This window comes from Zootermopsis nevadensis, unplaced genomic scaffold (assembly GCF_977971745.1).
Source record: "Zootermopsis nevadensis isolate Lab colony 2312 unplaced genomic scaffold, Znev_1.0 Znev_ptg000024l, whole genome shotgun sequence".
Lineage (NCBI taxonomy): Eukaryota > Metazoa > Arthropoda > Insecta > Blattodea > Termopsidae > Zootermopsis > Zootermopsis nevadensis.
Genome location: NW_028259156.1, coordinates 12,763,796 through 12,781,421, shown reverse-complemented (window position 1 = coordinate 12,781,421; position 17,626 = coordinate 12,763,796). Strand labels below are relative to the sequence as shown.

At 36.0% G+C, this 17,626-nt stretch overlaps 1 protein-coding gene across 2 annotated transcripts in view; it reads right to left on the bottom strand.

The window, feature by feature from the left end:
• Positions 1-17,626, bottom strand: part of LOC110835460 (uncharacterized) — a 127,726-nt gene that overhangs the window by 10,994 nt on the left and 99,106 nt on the right. For both annotated transcript variants that reach the window (XM_087355532.1, XM_087355533.1), the window contains exon 6: positions 5,095-5,178. In XM_087355532.1, the coding sequence (XP_087211658.1) occupies positions 5,102-5,178 (77 nt within the window). In that variant the 3' untranslated portion in view covers positions 5,095-5,101. The remainder of the gene's footprint in view (positions 1-5,094; positions 5,179-17,626) is intronic.

The following is a 17,626-nucleotide window of genomic DNA, read 5'->3' as shown; positions in this document are numbered from 1 at the left end:
TTTCCGTGGATGTATTTATTGTTGCGACATGCAACAAAGAATTTCCTTCTTTCCAATTTTTCACAATCGTTCAGCGATAATGAGATTCTAGCTGACTGGTGATGCACTTTGTATATTTCGGCTGTACTGTAAATTCTTCGGAGATACACATACTTTAACTAGCATTATTTGTTGGTTTATTGGCAACTTTGATAACACTAGACTGCATAGGCTGTTTAGAGTGGAAACCTAAGATTACTTAAGACACGAACAAATAAAAGTTTTGAGAACTGCAAGAATAACTGAACACAGTAAGCTTTAATTAATAGATGGGGAAGTGATTAAATATATTTGAAGGCATTATTCCGAAATTCTCATGGAATAAGTGAGGGAAACCTTGATTTCAGTCTTCATATATTTCACATCTTAAGGTTTGTCATTCTGTTCATTCATAATATATCAGGCGGGCGGAGAAAATCAAATGAGTAGCTTATTGATTTTATTCTTCATTAGGTTAATGGAATCGAGACGGTACAAGATTTTAGTCAAAAAGTCTAAAGAGAAGGGGGAATTTCGATGACCTGGTACATTGGACGATCATATCAAAATTAATATTTAAAATATAGGATGTGAGGATATGAACTGTTTTCACCTAGATATGGATATGTCCATGTTCAGGATTCTTTTAATCACAGTTTACTTAGTTAATTTGTTAGTTAATTAGTTAAGCCTGACTGGCTACGACGGTTCTTCAGACTGGCCTAATAACTCGAATTCTGGAATGGTTAGTAGCGGCCACAGCTGAGGTTTTGTTACGATTCTGAGCTGTGGAGACAACAAGTTATAATTCAGATATTTCCAGAAACCCACAAATTCTCATTTATCAGATACGACAAAATTTGGTTTACGTTCGATTATTTTGCATACAATTTTATAACATATATGTGCCCTAAAGGCTGTGGGAAGGGAAAATGAATGTCGTACTGATTTAGTAAGCACAGGTAGGTAAACACAGCACGCGTTCATAAAATTACATTTGAACGTTAATAACAAGTATTTTTGTAGAATGTAGCAACTGTTTCTAATATACTCACCGTCGTATCATAAAAAGGAAAGCAGAGAAGCATGTAATTCAAACTTTGTAAATAACGGATTTCATTACCAATATCAGTAAGTGAATAGAAGTTGGTTTTTTGGAGTAAGCTTACAATGTTTGTGTTCTGTGTTAAATAATGGAGTTGTCATAGTAACAGCCGAGAAGTCCATAAACTAATTGCTTTAAGTACTATAAAACGAAGTGTGTGTTTCCGGGAACACTTCTCTCTACCTCGGTGCTAAAATGAAATGTGTTCGAATTTGAGATCAGATAGGAGATTTACGTTTCACATGGTTGTGAGAATGTTAATGATAACATTTGATATTAAATCATTTTGAGACGATACCACTTCTAAGGCTGGTGTAGATGAGGAAAATATATTCAAACGAATCATTAAGAAATATAAAGTATTATATGGATTAGATGCGTATCAATTCGAGAACGAAATTCTGAGCTCTATAAAATGTAGGAAATTTATTGATATTTAAGCGCTTATCATTTTCTTAAGAATGAATGTTCATCACAGAGTTAGTTAGCATTAATTGTAAACACTTTTAAACCCTTCTCATTAGCTGTAAAGTTCTCTGTCACAACGCTTGTGTGAATCGGTTAAGGTTCTGGTGATTAGTTAAAGCCACGTGGCAGAAAATGAGAAAGTCAGTGAGCGTTGTGTTAGACCTAATTCTGACCTGTATAAATTCATTCTCCACTTGCAGTCAGAACATTCCCCTATCAACTTTCCTGTCCCCATCCACTATTTTAGCCTCTATTCCGAGGAAAGGCGGAATTAATCCGCTTTTCATAATTTTCAACAGAAATTTAAAACCGGTCTTAATTCAGCTTTAGTTTAATGTCTCAGCGACTTCACCAATAACCCATTATGTTCTTCCTCTCTCGTACTCGAAAACTGGCACAAAGCATTACTGATAAATCTAGTCTAATATTAATCGTCATATAGAGGTCTATTGTCTCTTCAGTTAACGGTAACTACAAGCGCTAGAACTGCCTATGATCAACGTTTTGATATTGACAATAATGGGCCAGTCCATTTACCTCAATATTGCTCGCCACTAAATGGGAATGATACAATAGATTTGTGATTGCTGATTACAGTGTTGTGTACCCTAGGAGCGGATAAATGGGTTCATGTCACAGATAGCGATCACCGTGAAACTATGCACACACAGATAAGTACTGTATTGCATACAGGGCTTTAGGAATTATTGCAATTCGGCGATCGATGTTGAAATTCTACACTCATTTTTATGACTGTGTACATATATGATTTGTTTCCTCTGCGTTTCCATTTTTCTGCAGCTGCGCTTTGTTTCTCTGATGTCCTCTAAATCATTGTTTCTGTTTCAGTTACCGCCAATCTTGTCTGCATGAAACGTGCGTTTCGTAATAATTCATATCGAAATTCTTTGGTTCGTTTCAGCTTAATATAAAATAAAAAACAAAACAAAATTCAATCCCTGTCAATTTATAAATGGCTCAAAGTAAAAACAGTAGGAAGAAGATACAGTGTACACTTCATTGCTGTCTGTAACTCTGACTTGAAACAGTTACTGATGTGGCGTACATTTAGCGTGACTCCCAACAAAATATCCACCCCTTTTTTCTACAATTAACGTTGCTCTATTTACGAAATTTTATCACCAATTCCTGTCATAAGATTTGGGCGAAGTACGGGAAAGGCAAAGAGAATTATAATTAATTAATTTGTAACTGCAATTAATGAGCACCAGACCAGCAGAGAAACGTAAATTCGCGAAGAATGTATTTCAGAAATACGTGGCAACACTTCTTCATTCGTATTAATTTATTTCGTTCTTCATCTTATTTATACACGAGTGTGATAACACAACTACAGTATCTGCTGTCCTACGTATCTCCCCTCTTCTTCCAGACATTCTCTTGTTTTGTTTTTAAAAGGATATTTTAAGTTAACCCTTGCCTGGGGCGGTCGCTATTAAAAATTAGTTTTAGAGAAAATGAAAGAACTCTACGCTTAAAACCCTAAGTTAAACCATCACCTGTTAGTAAGAAAGCTATTCATAATGCAAGCGGATGTCGCAGCTAAGTAGTTAGCATTTCTGCGTCGTGTTCCCAAGTCCCGAATTAAAAGTTTCATCCGGAGACCAGATATTCTGTTGCGGCTGACGGAAATTTCATGAGTCCATTCAAAGAAATACCTGAAAGGCACTTCCGAGTACACCACAAACGACGTCGTTCGCGCATTCATAATACCGTTCGATGCAATATAAATCAAGAAGTTGAAAGACCACTGTCGAACCAACGTCATCAAACAGTCAATGATTTGGTTCATAATGAATCGTTACGGACTCGTAGTCTAAAAGTCACTTCTGCGGTCTTCCAGGGTGTCTTCGTCCACAAGGTGTGTAGATTTTTTAATAATTTGGGAAGTCTGTCTCCCTGCATTACTTTTACATGTTGAAGCCAATTGCTTTTATATTTCAAAATTTTGCCTAAAATTGATTCTGTTTTCATGTCTTCATTTCTTTTTATAGTCTTTCCAAGTGCACTTTTCACTGCGTCTCATAAATTTGATCTCGGCAGCTGCAATTATGTGTTTGTCCTTCTTTTTCAATGTCCAGGTTTCACTTGTGGGTAGTGCCAAAACATTATATATTTCTATTCTAGTTTGCTTTTGGAGTGTTAAATAATATAACGATCAATTCAGTAGCGTATATATTTTGATGTACATAGGGATCAATCAGTATATTCAGAACGGATATAAACACAATGATCAAGTGTGTCTCATTGCTTAATTAAGCGCGACTATGACAGTCGCTAAGCTAGTCAATAAATTCTCGTCTTTTATGACATCCAAAAGTTCAATATCGTGTTCAAAAGACCTGACAACTGTACACCGTCCTAAAGTAGTCGAATCCATTCATAATATAAACCCGTTTTTCCTACGAGTTCCATTTTCATATTACTTTCACTTCTGCTCTTAAAGTGAAACTTTCAGGTTTATAAGTACAATTTTGAACATGCTGCTCACTTCTGTATGCAGCTACTCGTCCCTTGTACCACATCCTCCTTGAATTGATCACTCTTGTGATATCTGATGAGGTACAGCACTTAATTATGCAATCTTGTCCATCCCGTGTTACTTCCTCCCGTACTCAAATGACCCGTTAGGAGGCGAGACCAACCCTTAAAACTGTAGCTCATCTTATAATTAATATTTAAGAATTTATTCCGTACCTCAAAGAAAGCACAAAGCATAAAGATCAGTCTGTTTCTTGATATTCTTTACGGAAATAATAATTGCTTAATCTGAGAATCATACAAAACTTACAACACACCATATTGGAAAAATGAAGAGTAAGTAATTGGCACATACAATTACGACTGGGCTTTAAAGAGTCCACACAATGATAAAATTTAGCTAACCATTCCATATACGTTGTTCTTGGTTTAGTATTTCCTGCTGTTGATAATAGAAGTTATTTATTAGCTTTTAAATGTAGTCATTGTAAAAATTTTCTCTTCCAACCGAGAAATCCATTGTTAAATTTCACCCCTTCCGCTGCGGACAGCGAGACGTTGCAGTTAAACTGAGGTATTTCAGATTGCAATTCGTGAGTTAGTCCGCCATGCGTACGGAAACGTGAAACACACTCATGAATAAATCGTTCTGCAGTCCCGAAACCCAGGAGTACGCCCACACAGGTTCAATAATACTAACGCAGTAGCCCCTGTCTGCATGCGAGTGTCCTGAAGTCGACTTCTGTGGCGACAGAGCGAGGGAATATTTTGACTAGCTAAGTGACTGTCAGCTTCTCAATAAATTATTTTTCTCGCTGGGTTAGTTAGTTGAAATGGTCATTTAATAATATGGTTTAAATATATCTATTAATTACAGTGTTAGTTGTACAAAATTCTCCTTATATTAGCACTAAATACCTTTCAAGTTACAGTCTCCCTACAACATACGTTTTACATTTTAAAATTCTTTAAATATATAATATTAAGTAGATAATGCTCACCTTATTTTCACAACCTGAGGCAAAGGATCAGTACCACGGGCAGAAACCACGTAATGGTCACTCTGAAGTACTGTGAGCTGTTGGCTGAAACCAAACACACACAGATCATTAGTTTCCTCAAAATGTCTGCAAAAATTAATTATCTGATTCTCGTAGACCAACCAACGCGTTCATATTCAATAACAGATTTTTATTTCAAGAAATTCAAATAATATTTCACAGATAGACTAATAAAATTATCATTTACTTCTACCTAGTTTTGTCTTTCTGTAACTTCTTAAATGTTGTTAATTGTCACGTTTAACTTTTAAAAATCTGGAGCTGCAGTCACTTTATCACCTCGCGGAGAGGCGGGTTCTAATTGACGGTTTATTGAAAATTCAAAGCAGTTTATTAAAAAAGCTACAAACTTATTACTGCAAACATTTTCTTAAGTAAGTCTACTTAATAATTTTTAACAAAATTTTCTACTTATTCAATTAATTGAAATACACATATTAAATTTAGGCTGTGGCTACTTTTTATACAGACTTATACGCTTTTACAAAAATGTACATGGCCTTCACAAGAAAACAAAACAGGGGCCCGCGCTTTGAGAACGTCTGCTTCAGACAGGTATGTGAATCAACAAATCTAGGACGGCTATTCTGAGAGGAGTATTAATATGTGTAATTATCCTGTTTTACTTTAATTATAATCCAGTGTTTATTAAAGACTTCCCTAGTCAATTGACCGAGGGCGGAGACAGTGTATTTAAGGTTGCTCGAGCTAGTGTCAACCTGTTACAAAGTTTATTTTTGTGTGAATATTCAAATAGAAATATTCAATGTTTGTGAATATTTGTTCCACTGTGTTATTTAATTTCTACAGTCGTATGATCCAGCAATACACCAGACAGTGCCTAACGTAATAATGGTATAGTGATTCAACAATTATCACAAAACTCAGATAATCATATCGATCATCCATATTAAAGTCGTCCATAATTCGAAATCAAACAAGAAGCGAATACAAAACATTCTTTCTTTACAGCATGTTTCCGCGACTGTGGAAAGCAACTGCCCACTTCAACATGCGAATGTGGACATAATGTCACGCTGCGAGCAATAACAACTGAACTGACAGAACAGCCGTAACGCTGACACGAAAGGTTATTCGAAATAATTCATCACGACTTTTCGTGCAAAATGAGTGAACTAGAAACTAACTTCATATTAGGATTCATCAAGATAAAATAATTCTTAAGTGGTGTATAAAAGTGTTACTGTAGTGGCTATTGGCCTAAGTTGGGTCTCTTGAAATTCATATCACAGAAGTGATAAAATGTGCTGTATTGATTAACTGCTTCGCGCGCTGGGTCCCTCACATTTTAATTAGTCTGTGTCGCGCAGCGGACATCGAGGAACGGTTGACTAGAACTGCTCTCCCAGTTGCTAACGCTCTTACAGAGAAGAGATAATGAATTCTCCTTTTAAATAATAACGCAGAAGGTAAAATGCAGTATCTACACTTCATTTTCCAGCGAATCTTTCTCCCAGACATGAGAGTATTATTCATTAGACTGTGAAATTGGAATTCACGTTTCAAGAAACGTAACTAAAATTTCAAACCGTGGAAAAATTTGTGATACGTTCGAATGTTGCATGTTGGGCAGAAAAACTGCCATTATAGTGTCTAATAGGTATAATTGTGGGATGATAATTTTCATGCGTATGTCGGCTTTCGCATTTATATTTTCGTCACAATGTTGCATCCTGGGTAAAGAGGTTGTTGTCATAAACCAAATAAAGGCGATGTGTGAGATTTATTTTATCAAAAATTATGCCAAGAAACAGAATAACAATTAGGCAAGTCCACAAAATTGTATTAAATCTAACTTGTCTAAAAGTAAATAAAATGTTGATTTTGCAACAGGATGTCTATATAAAGCTGAAAGAATTTGTCAGGTTTATTACATTAGAACATGTACAGTACAGTCCATTCTTACTTTCTACTTTTCACTAGTCCAACTTGTCCTAAATTACTCACTCAGTTGTTTCTTAGGTTTGTGTTCTTTTCTCGGCAGTAAAACGTTTTCAGACACGTCTAATTCACCGTCCTTTTGTTAAATATAGTACATTCACCACCACACAAACAACAGGCAAAACGTTAAAGTTGAAATTATCCGTGTACCGAAACACCACGTCATAAATGCTCATAACGGACGTGCAGGCAAAAGTATTTCACTCTCGTAAAAAGTTAGAGGTAGTGGCTAGTTTCATGCTTCGGGCTTCATTACGAGCCACTTATGCAATATAACTTGTTCTTACTATTTCAGAATATAGACAAATGGTAATGCTGAATTTTATGATATTAAGTTTGAGCATTTTCTGAACACATTCTTCTAATTCCGCCTTGTACCTCATTTATATTTGCTTTTGTTGTTCTCGGATGCCTCGCTCTGTAATAAAACTCTTCCTTCACACAATCCTTTACTACTTAAAGTTTAGATGGCTTTGTCAGCCTCACACGAGTCCTTTCAGCGCCACGACCCTTATTCTGGAGTTCCTTGCACTTTCAAAAATGGCATGGAATTCGATTTTCGACCTGCCTTTAGTTGTGTCGTCCTGTCCTGGTACTACGCCCTGTTCTGCACACGCATCAGCTATTCAATGAACTTTTCTGTCTCGGCGGCGTGAAATAAGAAGAAGAAGAACTCAAAAGTCTGGTGAATACGTTGATTGTGGAATCTCTACGACGTACTGCATCAAAGATTTTTGATGGGAAAGTTGAATGGTATGATGGGTTGTCATGCGAATCAATCACATGCCGCAGTTTCATTCCAGCGCTGTCTTCAGACAGAATGTCTTGGATATTACAAAACATCAAAATATTAACGCTGTTTTATTACTTCTAGTTTATTTCCATACTTTAAGATTCTGAATCAACTGATGGTTTATGCAACGTTGAATGACGTACAGTAGAAAACCCGAAAGTCGTGACTACGTTTTTAAAATTTCTGTTTCATATTGCTTGGTTACGCTGGCTGACATACCAAACATTCAAACATGAGCTATCTATTTAACTTCCTAGTACTATCTCTTGCAGGGTACAAACTTTTGGACCTTCATGTATGTTAAATTGTGTAACATCCATTATGGTGTATAGTTAATACAAAGACGTACAGATTTAGGCACGCGAGAAATATTAAAAATTTAAAAAAAATCATATGTTAAAACGCACATGAAAATACAGGGAAGGAAACTGCAGAAGGAATGTTAAAAATGACAGAAGTTAGCACTGTACTTTAACGCGTTGGAAAGAGAAGGAGCGGTCTTAGCAGGGAGATAATTTTTAAGATGAGAGTTGATAGAACGGGATTAAAGGCCCAAAATTATATTACTTCAAGGAAAATAAGAATAAGACATACCTAACATTTGTTTCGAGGTTAAACATCAGAAACCCCATGCAGCTTCAAACCGAAATTAAATTCTCTCGCTCTGAATGTTACTTGGAATGATGATAAAACGAGAAAGCCGAGGGCATTGTATGAATTTCCTTTACATTTTCTTTTTTTGCTTACAATAATGTCAGAATTCGCTGCATTCGGTACTGGTTTGACAGCTGGAGATTCACCACATAATAAAGTCTGTTTGCTGAATTCTCTAAACGACACGGAGATGGGAAAAGAAACGCAATTCTATCCGGCAGCAAAACGTAGATAGGGCCTAAATCCACAGGGTATAGCGTACAATATAAAAAGATAGAATATGATTCGAGGTATTGGTATCCGATATCTCATTAGCGGCTTTTAGTAGAGGGTCCACCAGGGACGGACGCATTGCTTTCCCCCAACAGAATAGGCTGTACTGTATTCCCAGGTGCGTGAGCGATTGAGAAAAAGTTTCAAGATTGTGGCTGCAAGCTAAATTGTACTGTGTGCCAGTACTAGGGGCGTCCAAACTGTATTTAAAAACAACCCAATAAATTCGTCAAAAATGATTCAGAGAACAAATGTTTGAGAACAACAGTAATAAACCAAAACTGATAAATAGATTTTGAGATTTTCACGGTGGTGAGTCTGAAGATGGAAATCTTCTGGGTTGATGCGCCGTGTAGTCTAGTAGAAGTTTACCGACGTATCAGAGCACCTTGCTGTTTCCATTATCACCCTGATGACAGAGGAATCAAGGACCTCTGAAACGTCGGTAAATGTCTACTAGACTACACGGCGCATCAACCCCGAAGACAGCCGTCTCCAAAATTGGTATTACTAAGAAGCCAAGAGCATATCAAATTTCGGAAGCACTTTTTACCTTTCAGTTCAGAATATGGCATGTTCTTGAATTCTGCCTAAAGCCTTTAAGTCTAAACCATGTGAAAGTAAAGCTTTGCTTGTTATATATGGTTGTGAAATTTTGTCTCTGGCCCTAAGGGTAAAAGACAGACTGAGGGAACAGGATGATGAGGAGAATACTCGCATCTTGCCTAAAAATAGATATAATAGGATGAGAAAATTGTACATTGACAATTTTCAAACTAAACTTGGATAGATAAAGGAACATAAGATGGACGGAACATATAGAACGCACGGAAGAGATAATAAATACATGTGAAATTTTAGTCGGAATAGAGGGAAATATTTGTAATACCTTGGCCCGGGTAGGAGAAAAATGATTTGAAGTTTCGCGGTGACGAAACTCAATAAAATATTCTCGGGCAACACGCGAACGAAAGCCCAATTACGTCAGCGTCCCCCTGATTAAAGAAGCGGAGATGGTCTTCGAAGCGTTGGGCGTTATGTCCACAACTGATAAGGCTTGTTGGCCGATAAGACCAAATATGTGACCATCAGCTTCTCAAGAATAATTCTAATGCGCTATGCCTCGCACATGTCATTGAAAATAAACTCTATCGGAACAGAAAGCTATTAACTTTAATTTTAATGTGCATAATATTTTTTGAACTTCGAACTGTTTCAGAACAGAGTCCAAGCCAAACACGCCTTTGTTTGTCGGAATATAAACTGAAGGTAAATGTATCGATTTTGAGAAAAGGAAGAGACTATGTACGCCCCTGGACCAAAAACGTCACCGCCACCTTCTGAAAAGTGGTACGTGTCCACTTTACAGAGTGCCCATTAAAGAGGTCATGAACCCCTACCACGACCCTTGTTGTGCCACACAGAAGGAACCGGAGCAGAAAGAAATCCACTTGCAACTTACTCAGATCCCCACTGATTCAGTTTTAGATGTTTTCTTTCTTTAGAATTTCCTCTGAAACGGTATAAGGAACATCATCTTAACGCGGGTCTCGTACTTACAGTGACTGGTAAGAACTAAGACGCTTTCGCCTTAATTTCAGTTCCTGACTGCTTTTTCTTCAAATCTTAGTTCCGGTTCACAGAGAGTTTCAGAATCTGCAAACTTCATACAGTTTATTCCCTTCATTCATTTAAAGCTTTTATTTATCAGTTAACTTGTCTTTAGGTTAGGTAATCACGATCATAAAACTGGTTTTTACTACAAATAAATGATATGTATAAAAATACGAATAGCCCTACGACAAAAAGTGAAATACTGAAGTTAATTATAAAATGTTCCCATTTTACACAGTGATTAAATTTTTGAAGCAATATCTAATCGGAGTCTGCTAAGTTGCAATTTCTTTAATTCCACTCTAATTATTAGTATACACCTTCAACATGGAAATATTTCCGTACAACTTATTTTAGTATTATCCTCCCATACACGCTATATATTGTATTCGGAAATTTTGTATAATTTATTATGATTATGAGTGTAACACAAAACACAGCCATACGTCTATGAGTTTCGTATTCTGGTAAAAGCGAACCAAGGACTTCTGTTTCAAGGAACAGACTCAGGTGCCGACGTTTGCAAAGTTCAAATATCCTCTCAATTTTACCGTGTTCTCTTTTTATAATGGCAAGGATATAAACACCTAAAATGAATTTAAAATCTGCGCTCTATACGTATGTATGCATAAATATTTGCATCAACAACAAACACCTTTACTTTCGGAGACGTAACAGAGAAAAACTCACATTTATACCACAGAAAGGGGGAATGGAAATTTAAAAGCAGCTTTATAATTTAATTTTTGTCGAATCATTTTCAGTGCACTGGAATACAGATAACACAGAAGAGGCAAGCGAAACATAAATTTATATCACGAAACTACAATGAGGCAAACTCATTGCCTGGAGTTCTGAGTTTAGAATTGAAACTCAAATTACCCAAACATGCGGGTGACAAAACAATACAGTTCCAGACCTGGCATTTATTCGCTTATACATTAGGCAATTCATTCTATAGTGCATGAATTATGTGATAGGAATAACATGAAATAAACAATTGATATGAATTGTCCGCAATGACCTTACTAATTCAAAATATACCACATAAATATACATTTTGAAACAGTTTTTATGATTTTTGGCTTTCATTATAAAAATTTCCAAACCCACGTTTCGTACAGGATCAATGAAATTAATCTCCCATTAAGAAACTTATCTTGAAAATCACTCACATTATAACCAACACTGAAGTGCTTTCAGCCCTCGAAATACAAGACTATCTTCCAAGTATTAATCAATGAGAATGAATCTTCTGTACTTACTAATATCTCAATTTTCCTTTTAACATCTGCTAATATGTCGTTTAGCCCAAGCTGAGATCCTGTCACTCCCTGAGGCAATGAACTGAGACACTGAATTGGTTATTACCTCGGTTAGGATACAGCAACACAAAGTCGTGTCTCGAGAGAATTTACAAGAGACAACATTACACGTGAAGGTACATGAAAACTAAGTTTACATTAAACCTCCATAAAATTGGTGTATGGACTAACATTATGAGCCAATAACTAAATATTCGATACAGTTATCCTATATAATCAGAATGGTTTTAGAAGATACATGCATCAAATAATTTCTCAGTATGTTTTTTAAATTTTTGTATTTAGAAAACAGTGTATGTGTTTATCATAAAATTATGTTTTTTTCCCCTTTTAGAACAAACTATGATAGATTACACAGGAGGACGTTGAAATCAAGCGAATAAAATTCAGATTTATACTATAAATCTGTTGGGAGAATTGAGGAATACTGAAAATCCTTTTCTCACACGCTCCGAGTGGTGTAACTGTTATAAATGTAAGTTGTGTTCCGTAATAAAAAAAAACTACTGGGCAAGTCTCATAACTGCGGTGAAATGCAGCGCTCTGCGGCCTCGGGTCACGCCCTTGACGAACTTTCCCCTTTAGCCCTTCCAGAGTTCAGTTTAAAGTGGATGTTTTCAGACAGCTGCACGCGTCACGAACCTGACCACTGCATAGCTGAGCCACTGGCTGAATAATACAAGTAGTAGTGCTACCAGTATTACTGAAGATGACTGTCTTCTGCGTTGTATCTCCATAGCGCACAGTTTTGTACTCACTACCGTGAGAATCTCAAATCTTACTTAATAATACTGAAGTCTCTTCACATCTGAGCTTAAATACTGTGCAACAGATATTAATGGTATGCAGCCATTGTGCCACGCATTGTTATTGCTGAAATGGAGTGAGATTTTGTTTATGTGGAACTGAGCCTGTAATGAAACCTTTGTCCATCCCCCGTACGACGTACGAGCGAATATGAAGTAGCGGTGGAATGACGTCGACAGTGGAAAACCAAAGGAAGCGGAAAGAAACCAATGCAAATTTCTCCATCACAAATCCCACATGGGCTGGCATGCGGGCCCTTGGTGGGGAGAATCTGTCGACGAACCACGTAAGCTACGGAAAAACGCGTGCCACACCTTAATACGTGCTGGGGCGAAATCTTCCATTCATTCTACTTCTCGGTGAGGTAATAAGCTTCTCACCCCAATCGATTTTACAGCTGGGGAAAGAATGACCCATCTGGTACACTGGCTACAGAGATTTTCTACAGTTGGTTGGAAAAGAAAGTAACACTCCTGTACCTATGTTTGAAATCTGTTCCTTCACGTTACAGTCAGCCACTGCTTACATTTTAATTCCGGAAATGTGATTATTTAAAAGTTATTTATTAAAAAATTAGTAAGTTTATTTTCTGTAATATTCCGCAAATTAATATCGGTATGTTAGATCGTTTCTTTATGTTCGATGTGTCAAGAACTGTCGTATGACTTGCAATGAAATTTAAATTTATCGAAATTCGAATATCGATTTCAATGTTTTAAAGGCTTGCGGGCTGCTCTGTAGTGTGTTATTTTGCGTTTAATGTCACTCTGTATAAAAATAAATAGTTTTAGGACTTTAATTTGTCAGAGTTCATGAAAAATTGCGTTTAAGTACCATATCGACTTTTTAAAATTATTTGATTGCTAAACCCGAAATATTATAATATTTGAACACGTAATTGACAATTTTCTGTCACTTGTGGTTGGTTTTTAAAAAGCGCTTTTCAGTGTAGAAACGAAAATTAAAAAAAAAAGTGTAGCTACGTTATTGTAGGAGCTCACCAAATGTTATTTACATGAAAAAGTAAAGAACCATGACATGGGCAGGTCCTATAGCACGCATGGGAAGGTGAAAGATATACACGAAATTCTGGTTGAAAGACCTAATGGGAAGAGACCATTCGGAAGACCTGGACGTAGATTCCGGACTGAGAAAATATGTTGGGTGGGTGTGGACTGGATTCGTCAGACTCAGGATAGAAAACGTCGACAGGTACTTATGGACACAGTAATTACCGTCGGGTTGCATAAAAGGCGGAAAATTTGACTATATGACTATAATATCAAGGGACTCTGCTTCATGGGGGTGGTTTCGATAGAAGCGATGTAGATGATGTTGGATGCTTGACAAACATTAGATACTTTTGACATTATTTCAAAATTTATTGAAAATTACTCGTCTTACTAACAAAAATATCTGTACAGTAAAGTATTACTTATCAAGAAATCCATTAGTCTTCGAACACGCGTCAATAAAAATTATTAAGAGTAAAGTAAAAAGTAAATGAGTTTCCAGAATCTTTTGGAAATTCATTTACTGCCTTGTCTTTATAAAGTTTTCTTATATCCTTACTTACAATGTCATCAAGCTCCTTATTGTTTAATTAATTTTGTCTATTAGTATAACTTACTTTAAAATTTTAATTAAATTCCTCTTAGAATTTTTGACACAGTATTTCGTCAGAATTTATAAAAGTACTCTTTCCACTATCAATACACTGATAATGCTATTTTAATATCGAATTTAAGTAAACTTTTCTGAAAAATCAAGGAAAGTTTTTTGAAGTGTCTTGATATTGTTAGGACTGTTAGAATATACGTAATCAAATGTTGTATAAATTTAACAGAAACTTCAGAAATAAAATTCCTTATATCCAGCGGTTTATGAACCAGTCCTTTAAGAATATGCATACTTTGGTACGAACCTGTATTTGACAATTACAGCAATGTAGGTAAGAACATTACATTCTGAAGTTTAAGAATGCGTGGAACTATACTGTACTCGCGCAGATGTCTTCGTGGCGTGGTATTAAATAGTGTCAATTTTAAATATCATATTAGACAATGTAGAAAATAAATCAGTATTAACCCAAAGCAAATATCTGCATTATCAACACCCAAGAAGCGGACGAACTAGATAAAGATCAGTACCAGAAGGACACGCGCTCGTTCATAATTAGAACGTTAGCGACAGATAACTATCTTCAAAAAGGTATATTTATAGATCAATACACTGTATGAAAAAGTATCTGCTACATGTTCATATTGAATGTTATATTTTCAGCATAAACAATGTACAAGGAATGACACTTTAACGTGATACCTTTCACATACACATGGGGTTAAAGTCAATAGGAATTTTAATGACGTTTAATAGCAGCTAAATCAACTGCTTAGATTTATGCAATTGTCTGTATTCATAAAATATTAAAGACTTCTTATGTTGGACTGGTTTGTTTTTATGAAAGCGATAACAGTTCTATACGATTTCAGCCCATGTGTCAAACGAATAATGTAAAATTAATATCAACTTTATATGTCAGAGCATGGGCGTTTAAATTTCATTAGTACTGTCTTATAAAAAGAAAAATATATGTGAAATGTTACAATAAAAATAATTAACTGAAAGGTGTGGAATCCTACTTGAGAAATTCATAATCTCTTTCCTCCATCATAATTCACACAATAATAAATATTATACCACTATTTTATCCAACAGGAAAAAAATTAATGAGATGATTTTTGTTTGTATTTTCAGTTTTAACACCGTAAAGTCGTGTCAAACACAACTTGGACTAAACGAGCTTTCTGCACAGCTTGAGGAAACTCCACACTTTTATTATTCGTGACAACAGTAGATTCCCATAACTTGTTGGGGTTCAAACAATTTGAAACACTTGTTATTAAATATCGTCCCTGAAGTGGAATATAACAGTTGTTAAGTGCAAACACTAATAAAGGGTAGATTTGATGAATATGCTGAAGTGCGCTCAGAATATTCAGATATTGTCAGTTCCAGGGATGAAATGTAATTCGGTAACTTGAGTTTCATCGCATGCTCAACGAAATTCTCAGTGGCCAATAACACTACATCGCAGGCAGGGAATTGCTGTTCACGAAATACGAGACATTGATTCTAAAGGACGAGTCTGTCTTACGGTGATATTAAAAAAATATATTTTGACGTAAATACGTCTATATTTTAGGGTCAGTATCATTCGGCAAAAAGTGTAACGAAAAAGGGAAACGAAAAAGTGTATCTTCATTGTTATGTTACCTAGGAAACTTCAATTGATATTGTTACCTAGGAAACGTCAATTGATATTGTTACCTAAGAAACGTCAATTATTTACTCGGCATTATTGTTAACTACGAAACGTCGTCTGTTTACTTGGCATCACTGTTACCTAGGAAACATTTCATTACATTACCTTACATTACATTACCCTACATTACATTACCTTATCTTACATTACATTACCTTACCTTACTTTACATTACATTACATTTCATTACATTACATTACTTTACATTACATTCAGCTACCACAGACCCATTTTAAGCGTAACTAATTCAAGTTAAATAAGCAATGTCTTAATCAAACTTATCTCAATTGTAAAGCATGTATAAAGGAAATATTTAGAATAAAGCCAATATATAAACTTCCTTTCCGTATAGACGTATTTACGTCTAATTCTCCGGAACCGTGGTTCCACTGTCAACTTTTTCTATATCAGAAGATACGTTTCCAGTAATAACTAAACCAGGTGAATGATATTATAAAATCTCTAAATTAATCGCTGTCAGCACTTAATCCTGAACCAGTGTAATCGACTCAGAATCTAAAACTGATTATGATAGAAGGGCCATGCCTGAGTAGTCTCTCAGAAAGCAATTTACAGAAGCCTAGAACTAGTTTCATTACACTCTATTATCCATTTTAAACAGTAACGTGTTCGGAGGGGATAGTATTTTGATACCCTCAACCAGACTTTTCGCATTCAGTCATTGCAGCATCAAATATACCTTTATCGATATCTAGAAAAAAAGTATCTGAGTCCCAGCAGCCCCTAAACACACACTTTCCCTGAGATTTTACACTTACTAGCTGAGTATAAAATATGATTTTACATCTTAAATTAAATGCGAGCCGCCACTGTAAAATTAGATGAAATGTGTAATGGGAGAACTCTGACAAACATCAGATGTACACGACCTTCTCCACAGACTTCTTGATCTATGTGTTGCCTCAAAACAGGCTGTAACGTTGAAAGGAAACGTGTCACTTTGTAAGAAATTTTTCATTATTCGAAAACATACTCAGCCTACCAATTTGTTTTTCAGTCAACGCTTATCGAGTCGCTGTAAAGGATGTGTTCAGACGAAAACCATGTCACTTATTTAAATTCATCCTTTGTGACATATCGGAGCAAACTTAAAATTCTGGTGCCGTGGAGAACATTTAACTTTCCTAGTAGTATTCTGATGATATTCAAATTGTGGTATTGTTTGCTGAGCCTGTGAATTGCAAATATTTTGCTGGTGACATTGACTGAAAGCCAAAGTATGATGAAGAATACAAACACATGCAAAGTAGGGGGTGATGGAAGGGTTTCTTCCTTTTTATTTTGGAACCAAACTGACAAGGGTGAGGAAGATAAAGTCAGGATAGGAAGGAAGAAGAATAATTCGTAGGTTCGTGGCTGTGAAGACACTATTACATTGTTTATTGACACTTTCTGTTTGCGATGTGACGGATGGGATCCGGAAGGAGGTCGGACAGACAGTCACGAATAAGGCAGAAGGAAGCGAGGGCTCGGAAGCTTGCTTCTAGAGAGCACGGGGCGATACAGAGCAGAAACTCACTTCATTCCAAGTTATTTCAGTGGAAAAAATAAATAAATAAGAATAACAAATTTCACCAGCGGATTAATTCTGAAAACTGGGGCTCTTCACCATCGATGCCCAGAATCTGTGCGTTAAAGGAGTCAGAAAAAAAAATAGGCTATAAACGTAACTTTCAGCAGCGTTTCGTGAAATGGAAC